The sequence below is a fragment of the Cucurbita moschata genome, unplaced genomic scaffold, assembly GCF_002738365.1.
Source record: "Cucurbita moschata cultivar Rifu unplaced genomic scaffold, Cmos_1.0 Cmo_Scf00011, whole genome shotgun sequence".
In the NCBI taxonomy this organism is placed as follows: domain Eukaryota; kingdom Viridiplantae; phylum Streptophyta; class Magnoliopsida; order Cucurbitales; family Cucurbitaceae; genus Cucurbita; species Cucurbita moschata.
The window spans coordinates 4015824-4040144 of record NW_019268527.1 but is presented as its reverse complement, the minus strand read 5'-3'; the positions used below and the strand labels follow the sequence as shown (position 1 = coordinate 4040144).

General features: G+C 37.3%; 3 protein-coding genes across 3 annotated transcripts; 1 reads left to right on the top strand and 2 right to left on the bottom strand.

Moving 5' to 3' along the window:
• Nucleotides 1–2226: 2226 nt before the first annotated feature.
• LOC111449645 (transcription factor TCP12-like) lies at nucleotides 2227–3920 on the bottom strand. The gene is made up of 2 exons (XM_023089632.1): nucleotides 3013–3920; nucleotides 2227–2472 (listed from the first exon to the last, which is right to left on the bottom strand). Exons 1-2 carry the CDS (start codon nucleotides 3878–3880, stop codon nucleotides 2414–2416), a joined length of 927 nt encoding a protein of 308 aa, XP_022945400.1. The 5' UTR covers nucleotides 3881–3920; the 3' UTR covers nucleotides 2227–2413.
• An 8079-nt stretch (nucleotides 3921–11999) lies between these two features.
• LOC111449644 (transcription factor bHLH30-like) lies at nucleotides 12000–15473 on the top strand. The gene is made up of 2 exons (XM_023089631.1): nucleotides 12000–12771; nucleotides 14300–15473. Exons 1-2 carry the CDS (start codon nucleotides 12184–12186, stop codon nucleotides 14813–14815), a joined length of 1104 nt encoding a protein of 367 aa, XP_022945399.1. The 5' UTR covers nucleotides 12000–12183; the 3' UTR covers nucleotides 14816–15473.
• A 2138-nt stretch (nucleotides 15474–17611) lies between these two features.
• LOC111449643 (transcriptional repressor ILP1) lies at nucleotides 17612–23653 on the bottom strand. The gene is made up of 6 exons (XM_023089630.1): nucleotides 22222–23653; nucleotides 21776–21943; nucleotides 19192–19868; nucleotides 18725–19007; nucleotides 18238–18527; nucleotides 17612–18043 (listed from the first exon to the last, which is right to left on the bottom strand). The coding sequence occupies exons 1-6, from the start codon at nucleotides 23446–23448 to the stop codon at nucleotides 17851–17853; spliced, it is 2838 nt and encodes a 945-aa protein (XP_022945398.1). The 5' UTR covers nucleotides 23449–23653; the 3' UTR covers nucleotides 17612–17850.
• Nucleotides 23654–24321: the final 668 nt, after the last annotated feature.

Sequence of the window (24321 nt, the reverse complement as noted above, 5' to 3'; positions counted from 1 at the left end):
TACTAAATCTTGATTCTGGCATTCACGTCTATTGAAGAGGAAAACGAAACGTTTCTTATAAGCGTGTGGAAACCTCTCCCTAGTAGACACGTTTTAAACCATGAAGCTAACGACAATATATAACGGGCCAAAACAGACAATATCTGTTAGCAGTGAGTTTGGACGGTTACAAATGATGTCAAAGCTAGACATCATGCAATATGCTAGCGAGGACGTTGGGCCCTTAAGGGTGGATTGTGAGATCCCACGTAGGTTGGAGAGGGGAAAGAAGCATTTCTTATAAGGGTGTGGAAACCTCTTCCTAGTAGATGCGTTTTAAATCGTGAGGCTAACAACAATATGTAACGGAACAAGATGGACAATATCTGTTAGCAGTGGGTTTAGGCTATTACAAATGGTATCAGAGCCAGATATCATGCGGTGTGCTAGCAAGGGCGTTGGACCGTTAAGGGGGTGGATTGTGAGATCCCACATAGGTTAGAGAGGGGAACGAAGCATTTCTTATAAAGGTGTGAAAACCTCTCCCTATTAGATGCGTTTTAAAACTAACAAACTAGGGCAGACAATATCTATTAGAGGTGAGTTTGAACGGTTACATAAATAGGTCTATGTTTCTTCTCAGAGATTTTAGACATTCAAACACAAACACTAGCCAAATAGGCATGATAGTTGCAACCAAAAGGAGCCTGCAAAGGAAAATGTCCCATCAACTTCTAACGCCATGCCCTTGTGCTTGACTTTTTAGCCTCCTATCACTCACTTTGGCATATCTGCTTCTATCAGTACGCACTTCCCTTTCCTAATTAAGTGCTTTTCTTTATTAATGTTCCCTTTTCTTCAAATAGTGAGCTCCATAGAGAAGCTAAGACACCAAACAAGGGAAAGGCAGTCTCAAATAAGGTACACAAGGTACTTCTATTTTGATATTTTGCTCATGTTTCTACTACTTTTCACGTTTGTTCATGTGATTTTGTAGCTGAATCTCCCATTAAAAGGGAGTAGAATACCAAAAATTGAACAAAAATGAGAACTTGTGTGTTTTTACGATTTCGTTAGCACATACAACATCGAGCATTGCTATGATATATTGTCTACTTTGAACCCGTTAAGTATTTCTTTGAGCCTTTCTCAATCTTCATTATTTGCATGAACAGCTCGTATAGGCGTTTAATTAAATTGTTATAAATTTTCATTTCTACTAACAGATCACTCTAACCATGTCATGTAACCATAGATATTTACTTTTTGCTCGTTCGCTATGTTTTTTTTTCTTGCCCGATCGAGCTGTCTATACATGAATTACTGTAATAGTCCAAGCTCACAATTAGTAGATATTTTCTGTTTTGGTCTGTTACATATCGTTGTCAGCCTTACAGTTACAAAACGTCTCTACTAGGAGGAAGTTTTCATACCCTTATAAGGAATGTTTTGTTTTTCTGTCCAACCGATGAAGAACCTCACAATTACCTGGTAGTGTTTTGCCACTACCGCAGCGGGTGGAAATAGCATAATGGTAAGCTCAGTGAGTCGATGAAAATTTAGAGGAAAAATGACTTCTAAAGAAGGGACGCTCAAATTTACGGATGTCCTCTCTTATACAACAAATTTTCTTCCTTCTCTCTAGGCTTCAAATGTTGGAAGGAGGAACAAAACATTCTTTAAAAGGGTGTGGAAACCTCTCTCGTTTTAAAATCGTGAGGTTGACAATGATATATAATGGGTCGTTATTTTGTTTTTTATTTCGTTTTAAAAAATTAGTTTATAAATACTATATCTATGTTTCCAATGTTCTCGCAATCTAAACCTAGTTCATAAATTTTATTTTTTTCGTTTTTAAAAGGTAAGATTTCACAATGGTTGGAAAGGGAAACAGAGCATTCCTTACAAGCATGTGGAAACCTCTTACTAGGCGATGCGTTTTAAGTCGTGAGGTTGATTGCGATATGTATAGAGCAAAATCGGATAATGTTTATTAACAGTAAGCTTAAGCTTAGGATGTTACATGAAATTTGACTAAAATTTCAAATGTCTTTTTAGATAGGAGATAATATATAAAAGAAATGGTGAGAAATCCGAGCAATAATTGAGACTCATTTGGTAAAAGCAGAATAATATTTTGTATGAACAAAGATAACTTAGATATGAACGTAATCTATATACATACATACATACATATATATATATATACACATTAAAACAAGGCAACATATGGATTCCCCACACCATTAAGAATTCATGTACTACAGATTTCACAAACAAAATAAAAGTTCTTGAGAGAACAGCTAATTGATGAATATTACCCAAAGAAAGAACAATGAGACATAGGAAAAGGACATTTATTCTTAAACAATACCTTAACTTCTGTCTGAAATTACAAATCATGAAACCTTGAATCATGGATTAAATTCTTGCATCATTCTCCATAGAAGATCAGCACACCATCAATTTCATCAAGTTCCAGCACTTTCAAGCCTGCATATTAGACCAAAATCATACTTGTTGCATACCATAATCTAGGGCTCCATAATGATGCTTGATGAGCTATGAAGCTGATATTGAGCTAGGGTTTACTTGTTCTTTTTGGCTGAACTTGAATCTTTTTAACCTAAATGGGTAATTTTTAGTGGTCAAGGAATCAATAGTAAAAGGGTTTCTTTTTTTACCCATGTACTTTGCTTTGTTTATCAAAATTTAAACTTTTACTTTCATACCTTCTCAAAAATACATAACAAAATTACCCGTGTACCGTATTTACCGTGTGGAGGATTTTTAGAAGGGAGTCTCACATTGACTAATTTAGAGAATGATCATGAGTTTATAAGTAAATAATACATATTCATTCGTATGAGACATTTTAGGTAAACTAAAATCAAAGCCACTAGGGTTTATGTTCAAAGTGGACAATATCATATTATTGTAGAGGGTCGTAATTCCTAACATACCGAACCCACTAAATCTCAGCATAGCGTTCGATCTAAGAGAAATTTACTAAACCCTAATTCTGAAAATTACCTGCAGGTGATGCTTTGGTGCTGTCCAAGGACATGGAGCTCATATCCATGGAGGAGCCAGGAAGAAGATGAACATGATCAGCTGAGTTTTTGACATTCGAGCTCAAAAATCTCTCATTTTCGCCTCGTTCGAATTCAAAATTCTTGTTTTTAGTGCCAATTTCTTCACTAACATCACCCATCATACAATCCCCAATTGGGTTTCCTTCAAAATCACATTTTGATATCTCCAAACGACGAACAATCTTTGCCCTTGTTCTTTCCCTGGCCCTAGCTCTTGCCTTGGATCTTGATTCTTTATCAACCACCCTTAATTTCCTTCTCTTCTTCTCTCTAGGCGCTTCAAAAACAGAAACTTTCCTAAAAAGAGGAGAAAAATCAAAACTTTTGTTGTAATTATTACCCTCTGACAAATATTTCTCCTTTAGCTCCTTAATTGCACTTCTTGATTTAGCAAAAAGCCACTCCACTGTCTTGCTTGCTTTATCAAACCCAAGCATATCTTGAAGATCAAAGAAGCTTCGTGCAATTTCAATTGAAAGCCTCATTCTTCTATCTCTTGGCCCTTTTGATGTGCAGATCTTGCTATGTCTATCCTTGTTCGAGCTTCTCTTTCTAGAAATGGGCTTCTTTTGAGGTAAAGCTTTCTGGGTTATCTCCTCATTGGTGTTATTGACACTAATTTCAAACCCAATTTCAGGTTCAAAATTATTAGCATCAAGAAATTGCTGTTTTTGAGTATACAAAATTTGACTCAAAATGAAATCTTCATCGAGGAAAGGATCGAAGTTGTAATAATCTATGAATTGTAAGGAAAGTTGGTGGCTTTCATGTTCATCATGGATTTGATTGGTGTTAGAAGCAAGCATAGTTTAGAAATGATAGCTCAGTTGGGAAATTGATATCAGAGAGGACTCCAAATGGGTAATGATGAAGAGCATAAAGATATCTGTTTTTACAATTGATATCAAATAGTGATTAGTATATGAATTATGATAAGTAAGAGAAGGGGAGACATGTCATGTGAGTGAGGATAGAATGTTGATAGCAACTTAACGAGTGAGAGAGAGAGAGAGAGAGAGAGAGGAGTCACTACGCACACAAGTTAGAGCTTCCAAATTAACAAAACATTCAAATATTGGAGAGTGCCAAAATAAGGTACATTTTGAGGCTGTTTTTTAGGTACATTTGAGGCCTACTTTAACCTCTCCATGTAAAAGCTGAGTGTCATTGTCATGTTCTATGGTTGCTCCATGTTTTTTGATTTTAAGCTATGAAGATCATCATAGCAGCCAAATAAAACAAGTTAAAAGTCTCACCCAGCTAACGAGACTTGTTTTTCATAGCTACATGTGAGATCCTATGTCGGTTGGAGAGGAGAACAAAACATTTCTTGTAAGGGTGTGGAAACCTCTCCTTGGTAGACATGTTTAAAAAACGTGGGGCTGATGACAATATGTAGCGAATACGTAATGGGCCAAAGTGAACAATATCTACTAGCGGTGGATTTGGGCTGTTACAAATAGTATCAGAGACACACACTGGACAGTGTGCCAGTGAGGACGTTGAGCCCCCAAGGAGGGTGAATTGTGAGATCCCACATCGGTTGGAGAAGAGAACTAAACATTCTTTATAAGCGTGTGGAAACCTCTCCTTGGTAGACACGTTTTAAAACCGTGAGGCTGATGACAATATGTAGCGAACACGTAATGAGCCAAAGTGAACAATATCTGATAACGGTGAGCTTGGGCTGTTACAAATGGTATCAGAGGCGGACACTGGGCAGTGTGCCAGTGAGGACGTTGGGCCCCCAAGGAGGGTGGATTGTGAGATCCCACATCGGTGGGATAAGGGAATGAAACAATTCTTGTAAGGGCGTGGAAAGCTCTCCCTAGTAGATGCATTGTGAGGCTGACGACAATATGTAACGGTCTAAAACAAACAATTTCTACTAGCGATTAGACTAGATTGTTACATCATTAAGAAGTACCGTTTGTAGAACTTCAACATTCACGAGCTTATGGTATTAGAATTTAAACATCCTTTTGTTGACATTAATTCAAAATAATTGCTCCCTAAAAGCAAATTATTTTTTCCCCGGATAATCCAAATCGAGTGCTTTTCTGTGACGCATTATTGCTCCCTAAAAGCCAAACATTACCAAATTAAATCTTTCCAACATTTACAGGTTGCTTTTCAATTATTTTATTTCAGCACCCTTCAATAATGTTCCTGTACTTACCTCAAATGGGCTTCATGGCGGCCCAAAACTCACATGCATGGGCCTCTTAGTTTGGCCCATTATTACTCCACCACCTTTCTTCCCTCCTCCTAAACACCTTCCACAAGAATCATCCTAACGACATCGCTACACTCAAGTCCACTGCTAGTGTATATTGTCAGATTTAGCTCATTACGTAATGTCGTCAGCCTTACGGTTTTAGAATGCATCTACTAAGGAGGAGTTTCCACACGCTCGTAAGGAATGTTTTGTTCCCCCCTCCAACGTAAATGGGATCTTACAATCCACCCCCTCAGAGACCTAGCATTCTCGTAGGTATACTGTCCGCTGTCTGGCTCTGATACCATTTATGACAGCCCAAATCTACTGCTAGTAGATATTGTCCGTTTTAGTCCATTACGTATCGTCGTCAGTTTCACGGTTTTAAAATGTTGAAGAGGAAGCCCTTGATTAGATTGATTCATGGATTCTCTTAAATTGACTTGGGTTATAAGCCATATTGAACAATTGGATTGATATCCGACCCAATCCAATTCAACCTATAAACACTCTGTTAAAGATTGAACTCAACCGATGAACCGACCCGTAATCGAGATTAGGGTGGAAATTAATTTGGTTGTTATTAGTGGAATAATGATAATGATAATGGGATAAGAAGCCGTAAAGAACTCATCCTTGGATTCTTTAAATTGAAGTATAGAATAGAAACACTATTTTATTTATTCCAATTGGTGTACGTAAAATGCAAGTGGAAATTGACAAAGAAATGAGGTGTAATGCACTCAAACCTTAAGTGGGTAAGTGCTAATCATGTTTAGTTCTCTATGTGTTTGTAGTTAAACCAAAAATAATATTATAACCCATAGTTTTCAGATCTTGGTGTGCTCAATCTTAGGGAATATCACATGTTCTTCACCATACTAAATATTAAATAAATGATGATTTATTAGACATAAAATTAAAAGATTTTAACTTGAGTTAATAGGTTAAATATGAAAATTATTATACAACCGAGCTGAAAAGAATTTAAGAGATGGTCATATTTGGTTTGTTGTCATTAAAATACATCGAGAGTATGCAAAATACGATCGATAATTGAATGAAATTGATTTGACATGTTATTATATTTTTTTAGTTCAAGAATGGAGATTAGGTTTAAAAGGAAATTTATTTAATTTTTGATAGTCCCCGTTTGTGGGGACTTGTTCTAAAGAGGGTACTCATTTAAATTGAAATAGGGGGTGGATTGTGAGATCCTACATCGATTGAAGAGAGAAACGAAGGATAAGAGTGTGAAAACCTCTCCGCTCAAAAGGGAAAGCTTAGACAGGACAATATTTGTTAGCGGTGTGCTTAGGGTATTACAATTGGTATCAAAGCCCAACACATCGTGGTGTGCCAACGAGAATGTTGGGATTGTGAGAACCTAGATCAGTTGGAGAAGAGGACGAAACATTTCTTATAAGGGTATGAAAACCTCTTCCTAATAGACACATTTTACAATCGTTAGGCTGATAACGATACGTAACAGCGATGAGTTTGGGCTGTTACATGGATTCCCGTCCCACCAACTATGACTTCATTCTATACATCGAGAATTCAAATTCTTGAGACTAATACAATCTAAGGAAGACCACTTAAAAGATAAACATCTACCAAAGTGGGTAAGTTGTCAAATTTGAGCTGAGTTCGTCGCATAAACTTTATGTCATTTAACCCATATCAAGAGTTCTCTCTTCATTATGGCCCTTTTGATCTCTGAAACAGCTAGCCAGCCAGCCAGACAGCCACTAACTCAAACCCTTTATTCAAGCCCATGAAGAAAACGACATAACTTCAGACACACAGATCTTTAGCTAAAGAAGATATCATGAAAACACATAACAAAACATCATAAAATACAAACCCTAAACAAAATTTCACAAACACAAACACAAACACAAAGGATTTTGTAAACTTTATCCAAAGAACACATCATTACACTGTCTGATCTTCATCCAACATGAGCATCCAAGAAAGCAGTGGAGATTAATAATAACAGTTAAGAAAGAGATTTTCCCACCTAAATGGAAAGAAAGCAAAAAGAAAAGAGCAAAAGTTTGAGGGTTTTGATCATCAGAGTTGCAGAGAAATGATATGAAATCCCAAGTTGGTATTGGTTGGGGAGAAGAACGAAACACCCTCTATAAAGCATTGAGGGGAAGCCCAGAAGGGGAAGTCTAAAGAGGACAATATCTAGGATGAGCAATGGTTCCGCGTGTAACTCACTCCTCAAGGGAAAGCCTAAAGAGGACAATATTTGCTAGTGGTAGGCTTGAGTCGTTACAAATGAAACCCATGGGTGCAGAGGAAAATTCGTGATGATAAGAGAAAAAAAGGGCAAAAAGGTGAAGATATAAGTAGAGATTGGTTGAAAGGAGGCAACGTCATGACAGGGTGGGATTGATGTCATTATAAAACCCACCAAAATGGCCCCTTTTTCTGTTGTGGGTTGTGGAGGGTAGTGGAGGTGAAGCTATCATCAAGTCTTTGAATGTGACTACATATGAATTTTTACACAAAAAGGGGACTCCCACAACACAAGGATGAATGATTAACATGGGTGTTAATACATGTGCTCTAAAGATTTGGCTAAGATACAATGCCATTTCTTTTTTGTTCTTGGCACCAGCGTTGGCTTGGCTTTAGTTTTATATATCACATTGGGTTTCACATGAAATGTTGAGTGAACTCTTTATAAGGTTGGATTTGATGGGTTTTCAATGAAATCTTTTTTTCAAGTGGTAAAGTACTCCTCTCCATATCTTTACCATCACCACCTCAAATCTAGCTGACCCACATGATTATATATCCATAGAATATACCGTTTCTCTATCTTTCAAGGCTCAGTGTCCTCGCTGGCACACTTTCGGTGTCCACCCCATTCGAGATTCAATGTTCTCAGTAATACATCGTCCCGTGTCTGGCTCTGATATCCTTTGTAACAGCTCAAACCTACCGCTAGTAGATATTGTCCTTTTGGGCTTTCCCTCTTGAGCTTCCTCTCAAGGTTTTTAAAACGTATATGCTAGGGAGAGGTCTCCACACCTTTATAAAGAATGTTTCGTTCTCCTCTCCAACTGATGTGGGATGTCACCTTTTTTGGGTGAGTCTCATTTCTCTTCAAATAGTCATTTGTCTGTGTATTTTTGTAACTGCTTAAGTCCATTGCTAACAGATATTGTCCTCTTTAGACTTCCGCTCAAAGTTTTAAAACGCGTATCGTAGGGAGAGATTTTCAGACCCTTATAAAGAATGTTTTGTTCTCCTCTACAACTGATGCGAGATCTCACAATACATTCCCTTCAAGTCCCAACGTCCTCGTTGACACTCATTCCTCTCTCTAATCCATGTGGTATTTCACAATTTTATACCATCTCAAGAGAATTCTCTCTACAATGCATGTCAACTTCTTGGCGCACAATATGAAAATCACATCATGGGTAATCAATATCGACGTCTCCAACTCTATAGAGACGCCCAACCAATATTGACTACTCCGAATTCATTACGTAAACGACCCGTTTCTCTCCGAATCGTTTTCTTTTAAACCATCCAAAACCCTAACTAAACTAACAAAGATCAAACACAAACCCTAATCTTCATACCCACCAAATCAATAATCTACACTTTTTGAGCTGAAAAGAAAAGTCCACAACTTTGAACATCTTCAAAAGGGCATGATTGATAAACTCACAAACAACCCAATTTCATATAAACAAGGTAAAAAGAGAATTTTTCACAGATAACCATGCAAAAGCACCCATGCTCTAGAGCCTTTCAAACTCAAAGACAAAAACAAAAAAGAATTTGCAAAAGCCACAAGTTAAGAAGACAAATAGACAATCGTGCTAAAGTGAAGAGGGCAGAAATCAAAGTGTTTGTACTTTAATACCACTTTTGATTGGATCGGACAATGCTTAATTAAGACAAAAACAGGGTTTTTATGTTTGTAAATATAAAGATATATGAACAATAATGTTGTTGAAAAGGGAAAAAGGGTATTAATGATTTATGGTTGGCTTTTTGATAGCCATGCTCTGCTAACGTAACTGTGTGATTACCAGAAGTTGCCGGCCAAGACCCTTCACGCCTTTCTTCTTCAAATTCTTTTGATTTCTTTTGGGTTTCTTTTTTGTTGTGTGTCTTGTTTTTGGCGCAAGGATTGCAGAGACAAAGAATTGGAAGGTAAAAATGGGAAATATAGGGAACCAAGTAACAAAAGGCAAAGGGGTAGGCGTTGCAGGGTGCAGCTAAGCTAGAGGTTTTTTCATGTCTTTGTGTGGTAGCATTCGGCTAATAGTTGTTTTATACAGTCCATTTGTGAAGGGAAGCCTTTCTTGGAGAACCGTGCATTGTTTCAATAAAGTGACTGAGAACATCTATCATTCCCCTATTCTCTCCTCAAAGAGTATTGGGACTTTTGGGTCATATTATCTTATCAACCCACCAAATCTTACCTACAATAGTTTATGAAAAAGATCCAATTTTTATCTTTGAACTTTCCATTTCATCCTATTAACACGTAATGACTTTGATTAGTGTTGTAATCTTAATCTTGGTTATCTTTACTAATTCATGATAAGTTTGTAATTGTGAAATCCGGTTGGAGAGGGGCCCACTGCTGATAGATATTGTCCGTTTTAACCTATTATGTATTGCTGTCAGTTTCATAGTTTTAAACACGTCTACCAGGGAGAGGTTTCCACACCCTTATAAGGAATGCTTTGTTCCTATCTCCAACCAATGTGGGATCTCACAATCCACCCCCTTTGGGGGCCAGCGTCCTCGCTGGCACACCGCCCGATGTTTGGCTCTGATACCATTTGTAACAACTAAAGCCCACCGCTAGTAGATATTGTCCGCTTTGGCTCGTTACGTATCATCGTTAACCTCACGGTTTTAAAACATGCCTACTAAGAAGAGGCTTCCACACCCTTATAAGGAATGTTTCGTTCCTCTCTCCAACCAATGTGGGATCTTATAGGAAACTTCTATTTAGCAGACGTGTTTTAAAACCTTGAGAGGAATCTTAGAAGGGAAAGCCTGAAGAGGAAAATATTTGCTAGCGGTGGGCTTGACCTGTTACAGTAATAACTTATTTCCTTTCTTTCGAGTTCAATAATTACAGGATGAGAATCAAATCATCGTCTGGTCATTAGTGTCGTATATCCACGTAACGATCTCGTTCCATAATTTCTTTTAGTTACCCCATGGTTTGAAAATGATTCTACAAACAAACAAATGGCATGGTACATAATAACATAAAAATGGAATTCATAACCTATAATAAACAGTATTACATTTGGGTGAAAACATAGAAGTTTTGTTGTCCTAACACTGAATTGATATCATAATTACATATTCTCTCAAAAGCTTAAATTTTTCGCTAAGAAAATGCTCCCACAACATTTCAAACTTTGATTCAAAGCCACTCCCTGACTGAATCCAACATAAAGTAAGAGCTAAACAAGGGTTTTTCTGTTTCCTATGACCCTTAATGAAGAAGGGTTCATACTTGATGACTTCAAAAAGCCATTAATTTTGACATAAAAGTTAAGACCCATTAAGAATCAAGATAAACCCACATGATTAATGCACAAATATGGCTGAACCCGAGAAACTTTTGTGTTTGAATGAGAGAGATAGAAGAGAGAGAAGGATATGGAGTGTGTTCCAAGACACAATGATTACATGTTCTTAAGGAAGTAGAAAGGGTTGGCGTGGACATGGCTAAGAGTATGGAACAACCATTTGGGGGCTTGAACCATAACAGATGTCAGGAACTCGTTCATTTGAGTCTAATAGGTCAAGTTCACCCGTAGTAGATATTGTCCGTTTTGGCTCGTTACGTATCGTCGTCAGTCTCACTGTTTTAAAAACACGTTTCTTAAGAAGAGATTTCTACACCAGAATTGTTTCGTTTCTTTCTCCAACTAATGGGAGATTTCACAAGGATTCTAAATTTTTATTAAAACCATGCGTGAAACCTCTCCCACATTGGTTGGAGAGGGGAACGAAGTATTCCTTGTAAAAGTACGAAAATCTCTCCCAAACAAACGCATTTTAAAAACCTTGATGGAAAGCTCGAAAGGGAAAGCTCAAAGAAGACAATATCTGATAACAGTGGGCTTGAGCCGTTACAAACTTATAGCCTTGGTTCATTTTACCAACAAACGCATTTTAAAAGCCTTGATGGAAAGCTCGAAAGGGAAAGCTCAAAGAAGACAATATCTGATAACAGTGGGCTTGAGCCGTTACAAACTTATAGCCTTGGTTCATTTTACCAAGATACTAATCTCGATCTCGACAATGGTTCGTATTCAAACTATTATTTTTAACCCAACAACGTAAAAGTGCACAAGGTAAAAATGAACATTTTGAAAGTGTAAAAACAAATTTGAAAGAAAAGGGTTTTAGCCAAAGGCAAGCTTTTTAGAACAATGATCTTCTCAGCTCCTTTTTGGTCCTTGTTTGGACGACAAAGCAATGTTTTTATATGTTCACTCTCTTTTTATGTGGTCGTGTCTTCCCATTATATATAAACAAAACATAAAGCGATAATATATAAAAACATATACTAAATGGGGTTTTTCTCTGTCATATGCATATAATAATGTGAGCTAATTTTGATAATTATAACACAAAAGATCTCTCAGCTCATTTCACTGCCTAGAAAAAGGCATAGGGGATGGACAAACAATAATGGCGTAAGAAGAAAGTAAAGCAAAGCAAAGCAAAGCCAGAGAGAGAAACAGCTCTATATATTGAAGCTCAAACTAAAGCTTATGTTGAAGGCAATGGATTAATGGTCAAATTCATAACTTTGATCCAATTTTATCATAAAGCTTTGCCCTTTTCACTTCATTTTGTCTTTATTTTGTGAGTGATATGCGTGGGGAGGATCAAGAACAGGATCATCATCATCAACATCAAGGGGAGTGTTCACAAACAATTGAGAATATGTTTCAAGAACAGCTTCTTCTTCACCAACAACTACAAAACAACACCACCGATCATATTATCTATGGAGATCATCACCATCATGGAGCTGGAAGAGGGTTGATTTTCCCGGCCGACGTCGTGTCGCCGGTTCTAAACTCGTGGCCTCCGCTCAACCCATTTCTCATTCCTCCTCCACCTCCGCCTCCGCCACCGACATCGTTATGTTCGTCGTCGTCGTATGGTAATCTTTTTAACCGGAGACCGGCTAATTGTCTTCAATTTGCTTATGATGGAACTTCCTCAGCGGACCACTTGGGTCGAATCATATCAACCACGCTTGGACCAGTGGTTCATCATGGCTCAACTGCTCCCTTTGGATTACAAGCTGAGCTTGGCAAAATGAGTGCTCAAGAAATAATGGATGCCAAAGCTCTTGCAGCTTCTAAAAGCCATAGTGAAGCGGAGAGAAGAAGAAGAGAAAGAATCAATAATCATCTTGCTAAGCTCCGGAGCTTACTTCCTAGTACCACTAAAGTAAGCATTTTTATGAATCCCTATATTGCTTTTCACTTACCCATTTGTTTGTTTAAGTTTATTTCCATTTCTTGCATTGCTTTTTTGGATCAAAGTTGCAATTTTTAACATATAGAACAACAAATTTCTTACATTTTCAACATCCCATGATGTTTCCTCGTTTGTTCAAATAAGGGTTTGTTGTGTCGTGTTTGTTTTTTGGTGTGGGAATGAGGAAGAAGAAAAGAGAGCTTAACCGGTAATGTCGCTGGATTGATATCATAAAGAGGAACCAAAATTGCAGTTGGAAAAGGGTTTCGGTTGGGAAATTTGTTGCCGGATGTCAGTCAAAAATATGTTAGAGAATGAAAAGAAATAAAGAGAGACAAATTCAGTATCCTTGTCAGTTACCCTTAGAGAGGCCCTTATCTATTATTCTTATGCCCTTTCCCTTCCCACTTCTTAGCTTAGCCCCACTACCAATGACCCTAAACTCAAAACACAACACTTCCACTAGCTGTCTCTCTCTCGGTATCTGCAACCGTCTAAGCCCATCGCTAGTGGATATTGTCTTCTTTGAACTTTTCAGCAAGGTTTTTAAAACACATCTGCTATTGAGAAGTATCCACATCCTTGTAAAGAATGTTTCATTCTCCTCCCTAACTGACGTGGGATCTCATAGTATCAATACCCTAAACCCAAAACACAACACCCCACTAGCTAACTCACTCCTTATCTGTAACAACCCAAGCCCACAGCTAGTTGATATTGTTTTATTTGGGCTTTCTCTTTTGAATTTTCACTCAAAATTTTTAAAACGTGTATGCTAGGGAGAGGTTTCCACACCCTTATAAATAAGATTTCATTCTTCTCTCTATCCGATGTGGGTTATGACAGTATCACAAAACTTAGTTGGGGTTTCAAAATATCAAGCGGTTTGCCTTACATTTACCCAACTTTTAGGAAATCGATCCATTATCTACTTGAGTTATCCTTCTATCGATTCCTAATCTTAAGTCTGCCTTAAAATTTTTATGTCGATGAATTTCTTTGCATGTGTTGAATTGTGAGATTCCACATTAGTTGGAAAAGGGAACGGAACATTCCTTATAAGAGTGTGGAAACTTCTCCCTAATAGACACGTTTTAAAGCCATGAGCCTAACGACGACATGTAATAGGCTAAAGCGGACAATATTTGCTAAGGGTGGGCTTGGGCTGTTACAAATGATATCAGAGCCAAACATTAAGCGGTGTGCCAGCTAGAACGCTGTGTCCCAAGGGAGGTAGATTGTGAGATCCCACGTCGGTTATAAGAGTGTGAAAACCTCTCCCTAATACACGCGTTTTAAAACTGTGAAGTTGACGGCGATACGTAACAAGCCAAAACAGACAATATCTGCCAGCAGTAGACTATTACACGATGTTATCTACGATTTTACGTAGATTAAGGAAGAGCATTAGAACAATGTCTTTTGTTTTTTTTAGTGTCCATTTGAAGCATAGACCAACACTAACAAAACCCTTTATATTTTTGGTGATATCAAACAGACAGACAAAGCTTCACTACTAGCAGAAGTAATACAACACGTGAAAGAGCTAAAACGGCAAACATCATTGATAGCAGAAACAAGTCCAATCCCAACAGACATCGACGAGCTAACAGTGGACGATGCCTCAGACGAGATGATGATCAACGGCGCCAAATTTGTAATAAAAGCTTCTCTTTGCTGTGAGGACCGTTCAGATCTCCTCCCTGACCTCATCAAAACACTGAAATCCTTGCGCTTAAGAACCCTCAAAGCTGAAATCACAACCCTTGGTGGGCGCGTGAGAAATGTGCTGTTTGTTACCGGTGAAGACGACGAGCCATCAACTGACCATAATAACAACGATAATAACAATAATAATAATAATCCCAATTCAGACAGCCAACAACAACAACAACAACATAGTATCAGCTCAATTCAAGAAGCATTGAAGGCTGTGATGGAAAAAACAGGACCGGATGATTCTTCGTCAGGAAACATTAAACGACAAAGAACAAATAACATCAATATCCTTTAAGGTTTCTTCATGTTTTTTTTTTTTTTTTTAATGAACTGAAAATTTACATATCACTGAAATTTCCACCATTTTAGAGGGATCTTTTTCATGGGGTTCGGAAAAAAAGTGATCTTTTGGGTAAGAGGGGCTTTTCCCGAGTTGATAGCTATACGTAACGGACCAAAACAGAGGACAGACGATGATTTATGGTGTGAGAAAAGTATTGAAGTTTTGTTTTTTATGATTTGGGTAAGAGGGGCTTTTCCCAGAGATGAGAGCGATACGTAACGGGCCAAAACGGAGGACAGACAATGATTTATGGTGTGAGAAAAGCATTGAAGTTTTGTTTTTTATAATTTGGGTAAAATGGGCTTTTCCCAAAGTTCATAGCGATACATAATAGGCCAAAACGGAGCACAGACGATATCTATCTATGGTGTGAGAAAAGTATTGAAGTTTTATTTTTTATGATTTGGGTAAGAGGGGCTTTTCCCAGAGTTGCAGTGAAGGTAAAGAAAAGCCCTAATGAGGCATGCATGTGGTGCAGTTGTGTCCCCTTTGATATTGCAAAGTGATGCAACAAAAAGAACTGATTTTTTTTTTTGGATATGAAGATCTGTCTTGATTTTATGTATTATTTTGTCTTTGACCCATCTTGGGATTTGCCTTGAAATCATCTTCTTCCCTTCTTTTTTCAGATTTTGTTTCAATATTTTTGGATTTGAGAGGAATTTTGTTGGTGTTTTGTTTCTCTTTTTGTTTCTTTGTGCAATATGATGTTGTTTTTATATAAATTGATTACCCATAAGTTAAATTATAAGTTTCGTTTGTTAGAATGACGTCTTTTTAATCATTGTACTTATAAACGTTTCAGTTAGATCTCTGAACTTATAATATATATTTGTTGTGATTTTCGAATAAATGAGAAGTATATGAATGAACTGATACTGTATTTGAATGAGAGTGATCTTAAAAATAGAAGACTAAGAAATACTTAAAAGAATTGAAAGTTACTACATATACCACAAAGTATACTTTTCTTTTCGATGATAATCATAGAAACTACAAAATCAAATGTATTTTACTCGAAGCAAGCTTATGTTGGGTGACTCCCGAAAAATTGTGAGCGAGAATAAAGCATATTGAAAGGACTCATATTGGTCGGTGCAGATAGTATTTTCATTCTTTGAAGCAAGAGTAATATTTCGCATGGAATGCAGGAAAATGTTGGAGTTATCAGGTGTCGGATCTAGATTCTGAATCTTGGACACAAGACGTTACGTTTGTAGTGTCTTTATGCGATTAAGACTTTTAATTTTGTGTTTAATAAGTTACTATCGTAAACTTCATATATGTTTAAGACTTTAATGACGTATTGCCTATGTTATTTAAGATCATGTGACAAGTTTAACGGTTTTTTTAGTTCAACAATCCATTAATTTCGATGACGTGTTACTAAAACTTAAATGTGTATTCGTAAAATCGTTACATGTTGAAGTGAAGTTGATGGTTCAAAATCCAAATCATGATATATAAACTAATATATAGATAATTAGCTATAAGTTTGCATGTAAATGGGGTTATTTAGGGTTTTATGAACTTGAGTGTAAAATGTGATGATTAATTTCCTTAAATCAAACATTATAATTCAACAACGTTGTCTTGGTTGCCAACATTAGCATCATCATCTGAAGCGTGTTGACCTTTTATGAATTAATTGTCCGATTAAAATAAATGTTCATGATGTGTTCAAAGTAACGAAGATATTTGTAAGCAAATAGAAGAGAGATTTCTGGTTAATCAAGATGTCGTTTATCTCGACTTTGTTTCTCTATGATATTATCTAAATGGATATAAACCATTGTTTCGATTCGGATATTTTGGTGAATTCATTTCACTTCAAGAACGATAATTCGTCAAGAATCAATTAGCTAATTGTTCGATTATATGATGATTGTGCATGAATTTGTTATATATTTGGAAAATCAATTAGGGGAGATCATATCAAGAATATTCGTGAATGACATGCTCTCATGAGAAAAAAATCGTGACGATTACTCATTTAATTTTATGATCATGAGAGCTAAGTCGAGTGAGGCTCGTCTCCATTAACTATGTTAATACTCAATGGCCATCGATTGGGGTAAAATCTCTTAGGATTTCAACTAATGCCTCTAGAGAATTGATAAAACTCAATAAACATGAGTTAATTGTCCACTTTGACCACAAAAAATTACATAGTTTAAGGGTAACAATTTAGATTTCACCAACACATGTTGCATGTGTGAGATCCCACGTCCATTGGGGGAGAGGAACGAAGCATTCTTTATAAGGGTATGGAAACCTCCATCTAATATTATACGTTTTAAAATCGTGAGGCTAACGGCAGCACATAACGAGCTAAAATGGATAATATTTTCTAGCATGGACTTGGGTTGTTATAAATGGTATCAGAGCCAGACACCAAGCAGTGTGTCAATGAAGACGTTGACCCCCAAGAGAGGTGGGTTGTGAGATTCCACATTGGTTGAAGTGTTTTCTTAAAAAATTATAAAAATCTCCCTCCTAATGATGATACATAACGAGCCAAAATTGTTTTGCTAGTAATAAATCAAATCTCAGTTGTTATAACAGCTCAACCATAAAATTCTATCTCAATTCCAATGATACTATTACTTTTTTAAAAGTCTTGAACATGTTAAAAAGTGTCATCGATGGGAAAAAAATTGAAAGTTTAAAGAAATGGGCTGACCCAACTAATGTGTTTAGCAGGCTCTAAGAATGAAGGTCGAGTATCAATGACGAAGACCAAATGGAGGGAGCTATCAAAAATGGCCATAACGATCGTACCAAATAAACTCATCAAATGCTAATGGGTTCACAGCTCTGCAGTTAGCTCTTTTCAGACTCTAATGCCGCATTCTCTAGATCAATGATGTCAATTCAGTAAGAATCAGGATAATCTTTGAGACAATAAACTTCATCAATGTTCCATAAAAGCATATACACAAGGTACATTGTCCTATCTTGTGATCACACCAGACGCTCGTTCGAGCTCATAGTGCCTCCCTGAGATGGAAGGTCTTAGCAATGTCTCTTGCATTGTCATATTCATTCAGCTCAACTAGCATCTTCTTTAATCGCCGAGCTAGTCCGCTCGTCTCGCTCTCAGCTATGCCTGAAATATGTTTTTTCTCCAATGTTCTTCCCAGTAGCATAACATAGTCTACCAATGGTTGCAACTTGTGACTGCAAAACAAAAATGTATAGAAGCTTATGGGTATCATCTTTGTATGAAACAGAGAGATAAATTCATAAACAAAAGGAATGCAACTTAAACGCTTATAAGCATCGTTCACGTGCGTATTCCCTTCACTGATATTATTTAGCCAGCCAAATTTCAGGTCCAAACAAAAGAGTGAATAACGTATGAATATCCAAACCTGCGATCACCGGTGACGCCGGGGCCTGTCCACACTCCTGATAGAGAAGCAATGATTCTCTCAGTTCTTGTGACTGCATCATGTATGTTCGCTGTGATGCTTCTAACATGAGGTAGAACTTTCCCATACAAGAGCTCTTCAAGGGCAAGCTTTTCTAAAATGGGCAATGCAATAATTTCTTTCCACAAACATATGTTTCTCATCAAACGAACGGATATGCCAAACCGATATGCTGCAATTCGAGCAGCATTTGGAACAGCTTTCATCACCAGTGCACTCCAAGTAGGAACCTATATTTTGTAAACATGATCCAACATCAGCAGATTAGATGAAATAATCCATTGAGAATTAAACATGAACGCATAATGGCTCACAGTACAGTGAAGTTGAGGATATATGCATTCAATTCACGCAGAAATGTTGGTTTCCATGATAATATAATATAAAGATAACCATATTATTGAAAAGTGCAAAACCAAATTCATACCGTAAGATCTTCAACAGCGCTTGATAAACGAGTACGAATAACAACCAATAATTCCGTAAGAGCTTCACTTGATGTTGGAACATAGTTAGTAATCAAGCTAGTAGCAAAAGCTGCATTTCGGGTTTCACGTGTGCTAAGCATGTCCCAACAATGAGCAACTTCATGGTGCAATATTGGAAGTGCAACCTTCTCAACTAGTTCTGGGACAAGGTTAGCATCGGCATCATTTGGAGCAAAATCACTACCATCTTCCGGCATACCATAATTGAACAGCAAAGAGTGCCTGAAAATTCAAAATAAGGATGGGTAAACGAGCAATTTAAATTATGTATGACTTTAACTTCACTAAGAAAGTACCACAACCAGCTGATCGGAGAAAATTCCTCTACCATTCATGATTATTTTTCATATTGACTTGAGTATAAATGCTATGTATATTAGCACTGTAATACTTAATAATATCATACCAGTTCATGTCAAAAAAATCTGCATTTTCATGCAGGGGATCCCACTTCAAGAGTTCCAATCTCACATAAGGAGAGAAGATAGCAGCAGTGCTTAATGACATATATGCGTCACGGTACGTTGCTGAATAATCTCTCTTCCATTGTTCAAACCTCTGTTTCACCACAGAAAGTTGGGAGAATTCCTCAGCTGCATCACTAAAAATTTGATCAGCAGTCTGAAGTAATAAATCATGGTTTGACTGGTAAGCTGCAGCCTCACTATCACTCTCATCAGTGCTAGACTCTCCTTCTACTTTTTGATGGCCATCAACTTCTGTGGATGCAAGTCTCTTGGAATCGTACTTTGCTCTCCGGCGCTTTCGAGCCTCAGCCCTTCTTTTCATATCCATACGTTTTTGCAAATTTAAATCCCTACCAAATTCATCTACCTTTGTTGGTAAATTTGCCTGTTCCTTTGCAGAGGCAATTGCTGCCTGGGCAGCACTTGTGGCTGCAGCAATCATTTCATTGCTGCTCCCCTTCTTATTCAAGATTGACATTGCTGCTTTTACAGCTGCTTCTATCTCCACCATTTCATCATCATTATCAGCTACTCTTCTTTCCACTACTGTAGAAGCCCGTTCTTCGTGAAGTTTTTGCATCTGCTCCTCAAGCTCCTCTATGAATGGAGCTTTATGCTGAAAGCACAGAAACACACAAAATAGTTAATTAAAGAAAGGAGATAAAACAGCTTGAATTAAAAAGCCAACCTAATATAGGACCTAACATCTCAGTGACGCAAAGTTGAGAGGCCTATAGTTCTAGTTTACAAGCATATCCAGCAAGGGGGAAAAGTGAAGAGGAAGGCAAGTCTTAATAATAGGAAAGGCACATGCTAACCATCTAAATTACAAACATCCCAAATGCTCTTGTACTATTGAAACCCCTTAAATGCGTTAGTAATTAAACTGTTTTGCAGGCACGAAGAATGTCTTTTTCTTAACGATCAAAAAAAAATTTCATGCCCTCGTAACTCTTTCAGTAAAGCATCCCAGTCTAAGTGAAAGTCCAAGAGATGCAAAAGACGCTTTGAAACTTGACCAACAAAACAAGAATAATCAAACATGACATATTTTTCACTACAGCAAGGTTCAATCCTTCAATAAACTACCAAACGACTAACTTTGGACTTTTGAGGTGCGGCTACATTTTCTATCATGTTTGATTCATGCATTCAAGTCAAAGTTGTTAACTTAGATGCCTTCAATAAAGTAATGGATCAAGTCTCCGTAGCTAACTACCAAATACACTAAACCACCCTAGGTTGGCCCAATGGTCAAAATGAGCCATGTATAATTAATAAAAGCCCCAAAGGGAATGGGTTCAATCATGATGGCCAGCTACCTAGGATTTAATATGTTACAAGTCACCTTGATACCAAATGTAGTAAAGTCAAGCATTTGTCTCATGAGAATAGCCGAGTGCATTCAAAATAATGCGAACAGGAAAAAAAATGCTACATTGAGTATTTGCTTTAACTCTATCCCTTAACACGTATGATGCAACACAATAGCCCCCTTTCCGGAAGAAACCAAGAAGAAAAATGTTAGTATAGACAAAAGCATTTGAAAAATAAGCCCGAACAAAAAAGGAGTTTGGCCCTAATTATAAAAAAAGGATTTGAATCCAAAAGAACGACACTACACTCATAATTGTATAAAGCCGTGCGGCTGACGTCCCAAAGAAGGCGTTAAACCTAGCCACCTCCAAAACTTTCACATCATATCTTTCGACCTCTCTAAAAATAGTATTATTCCTCTCAATCAAAATGTCGCACAACATTGCAAAGAAGCTAGACTGCCACTATACTCTGCCCTTCTCCTTCAAGCAAGAATTCAAAAGCACCTCCTCCAACCAAGCCCTACTGTCTCTAACAAAAGCCCAAACTGTAAGCTAGATATCCAAATGAAAAATCTATGGGAGAGGAAGTATCAAAAGGTAATAACACTTCGAAAACCATATATACATGGCATCTTCAAAGCATGACTGCTATTTAATTTCTACTCTGTCCTATAATTTTTGTTCTCTCTTTTCTGTGGCAGACTATTCAGAAACTCATATATCTTACAAGTACAGTAACATTGTGTATATTCGTAACATAACAAGCTTTTTATTGCTTGGCCATATATATAGCTCATAAAAAGATACAACAGACAAAGGTGAAATAGCCAATTCTGTTGAGACTTGTCCATCTAACATGTCCATGACATACAATAATTGTTCTAATTTCACCTTCAGAAACAGAAAAGAGCGAAAGCTGCGGTTAACTGTAGCCATAGAAGGACTACTTTATATATCCATAGGAAGCATCAAGTTATTTGTGAAAATTAGAAACTAAAAGAGAATAAGGCTTTATCTAGCTTGTCATATATTAAGTTCGAAATAAACCAATCATCATAAAGTTGCTACATGTTTCTAACACCTTTTAGCCAACATGTAATAAACAACCAAATGTAATGTGGTTCTCTAGTTCTAGTCAAACATGCATGACAATCAAATTTCTATTTCCATAAAACATGTAGGACGTAAGATAGGATATCTGTACCTGCAAAAAGTCACAGATAACAGAAACAAAGTCACGAAGCTTTTGCATAAATATAAACTTCTCGCCGGCAGCAGAAAGAGACTTTTCAAGGGCTGTGATATTCAAAAGAGATGCAGACAAATTTTCGTCCGTCTTCAACACAGATGCTGCAGTTCTTCGATAAGATTCCTGAGTATTAAAGAGAATGGAGGTCATGCATACACAGAGATCCATAGCCACAAGCAACGTTAGTCAATATGCACTTCATGATTGATAACACATTATTTTGGAGATAGGCTATTCAAAGTAAACTACATTCCAAGTAACACATGCCATGTATATAATAAACCAAGATACTGAAAGCCCTATTAACTCAAATATCATTTAACATATTCCTAGAATCTCCTGTAAGTTTCACGTTTATACCTCCATAGCACAAGACTGAAATGAGGGGAAAATATGCATACCTTAAGCCTCCCCATATTATCTCGCATAGCTTTTTTAGCAATCTCAGCTTGCTGAGATATTGATAGCCCATCCAAACCCTGTGAAACACCAACAGAACCTCCAATACTTGTAGCTGTAGATATGCTAGGCACCGAATTATACCCAGCTGTAGTGGGGTAAATTAAGTTCTGCTGCGGAACACTCGGAATGAGAGGGACACTTGAGCTCTCCACCCTAGTAGAACCATCATCCATTCTCTTACCCAGTCCCTTCCTAAACTGCTCTGCCTCCCATATTTTCTCCTCCTCGTCCTCATCGCTGTGCTCAATAATATTCGTTCTTACCCCATCAATAGCTTGCTCATCAAATTCCTCAAACACGCCCTTCTTCGAACTTGCTGACTTCCCTCCAATCATGGCGATTCTCCCCGGAAACTCTGTTTCTTCGTCGCTCAACTCCCCCGGCGCCGTGCGGTTGCTTCCTGCATCTAAGGATATATAATCCGGAGCTGCAACCCCAGCCTGTCGCATACGTTCCCTTTTCGCGCGAATTGCATTAATGGTTGCTTGATCGGGAATTGACCCAGTTGAATCCTTTCCTCTGCCAATCCCCATTGAAGCCATTCGAGCTAAGGCGTCTTCTTTACTCCTCCGAAACGAACCAGCGCTCTTTTCGTTACTACCCCCTTCTTCATCTTCGGAGCTCGACTCTTTACCTTCTTTAGCACTGTCCGAAATTTGTTCGACAGGCTTGAGAAGACCCTTCAGAACAATAACAGGTTCGGCGGAAGGCTTAGACTCGGATGAGGATCTCGAGCTCGCAAGCGTGCGAGTATTCTTCTGCAACTCGCGAAGGGCCTCCTTGGTATAAGTTCCAGCTTGAGGTTGCACATTGGAGGGAACAGAAGCCGACGTTGAAGAAGAGTGAGCGATGCGATCCTTCAAGGCAGTGATCTTGTGGGTGGAGGAAGGCTTAGCAAGTCGAGCAGAAGAAGGCTTCTTGGAATTGGCTGGTTTCGAAGAAGTGCGAAGTGGGGCATCGTTCTCTTCGTCACTGGCGAAGCTGAGAAGCTTGGGTACCTGAGGATTAGCCTTCTTGGGTTTATTGGCGACGGTAGAGGAGGTGGAAGCGGCTTTTGATGAGGCGTTTGAAACACCGGTTGAGGGGGCGGCGGCGCCATTGGGTTCGTCGTCGTCGTCATTGTCGTCGGCCCGGCGGCGAAAGTTTCTAGCTCGACTGCCGGACATGGTGATTGCTAGACACAATTACGAAGGAATTGTGCGATGAAACGAAACGAGCAGAATGAATTGGCAATTGCGAAGGTCGGGATTCAGATTCAGAAGCCGTGGATCTTTGCTAGGGTTTTTGGACCTGGATTTTAGTCGGTTTCTTGTTTCGTGCATTTCATTTCTAGCGGGGTTTTTTCTCCCCTCGTTTTTTCTTTTTCCCTCTCAAATCGCTTATTTTATTTAGGTCACACTGTGATAAACATTTTCCCAAAATTAATAAAAAATATATTTATTTTATCTAAAAAAATATTCAATAATATCCATGTCTTTTAAAAATAAATCTAAAAAATACTATAACTAAAAAAAATAATACTTTATTTTTAAAATGTTTTGTTAATATCTTAAACTTTTTTTAAAATTTAAAAGACACGTTTAAACTTTTTGAAAAACTACAAATAATAATAATAATAATAATATTAATCTTTAATTTGTACCCACTTTAAAAATATTAATTAACTCTCAAAATTAACATTAAATAGTCAATATGAGGTGGAAAGACGTTTTTTGTCCATATAATAATAAAAAATATATTTTTTTAAAAAAAATTAAAAATGTTATAAATTTAAATTTTATAGATATTTTTTAAGCACAATATTTTAATAAAATATTAATACTTTTCCTCTAGTATTAACATTAAAATGTTTTTTTGTACTTAAATTTTTTAAAGCTTATAAGTATTTTTTATATCAACTACGAGGGTATTTTTCTTAATTTAACTTAAACATTTTATAATTTACCAAATAGAAAAATGTAAACTAATATGCTAAAAAGCAATTCTAGCTTAAATACATTTATCGATTTTAAATCGTATTTATAAAATTTTAAAAATTT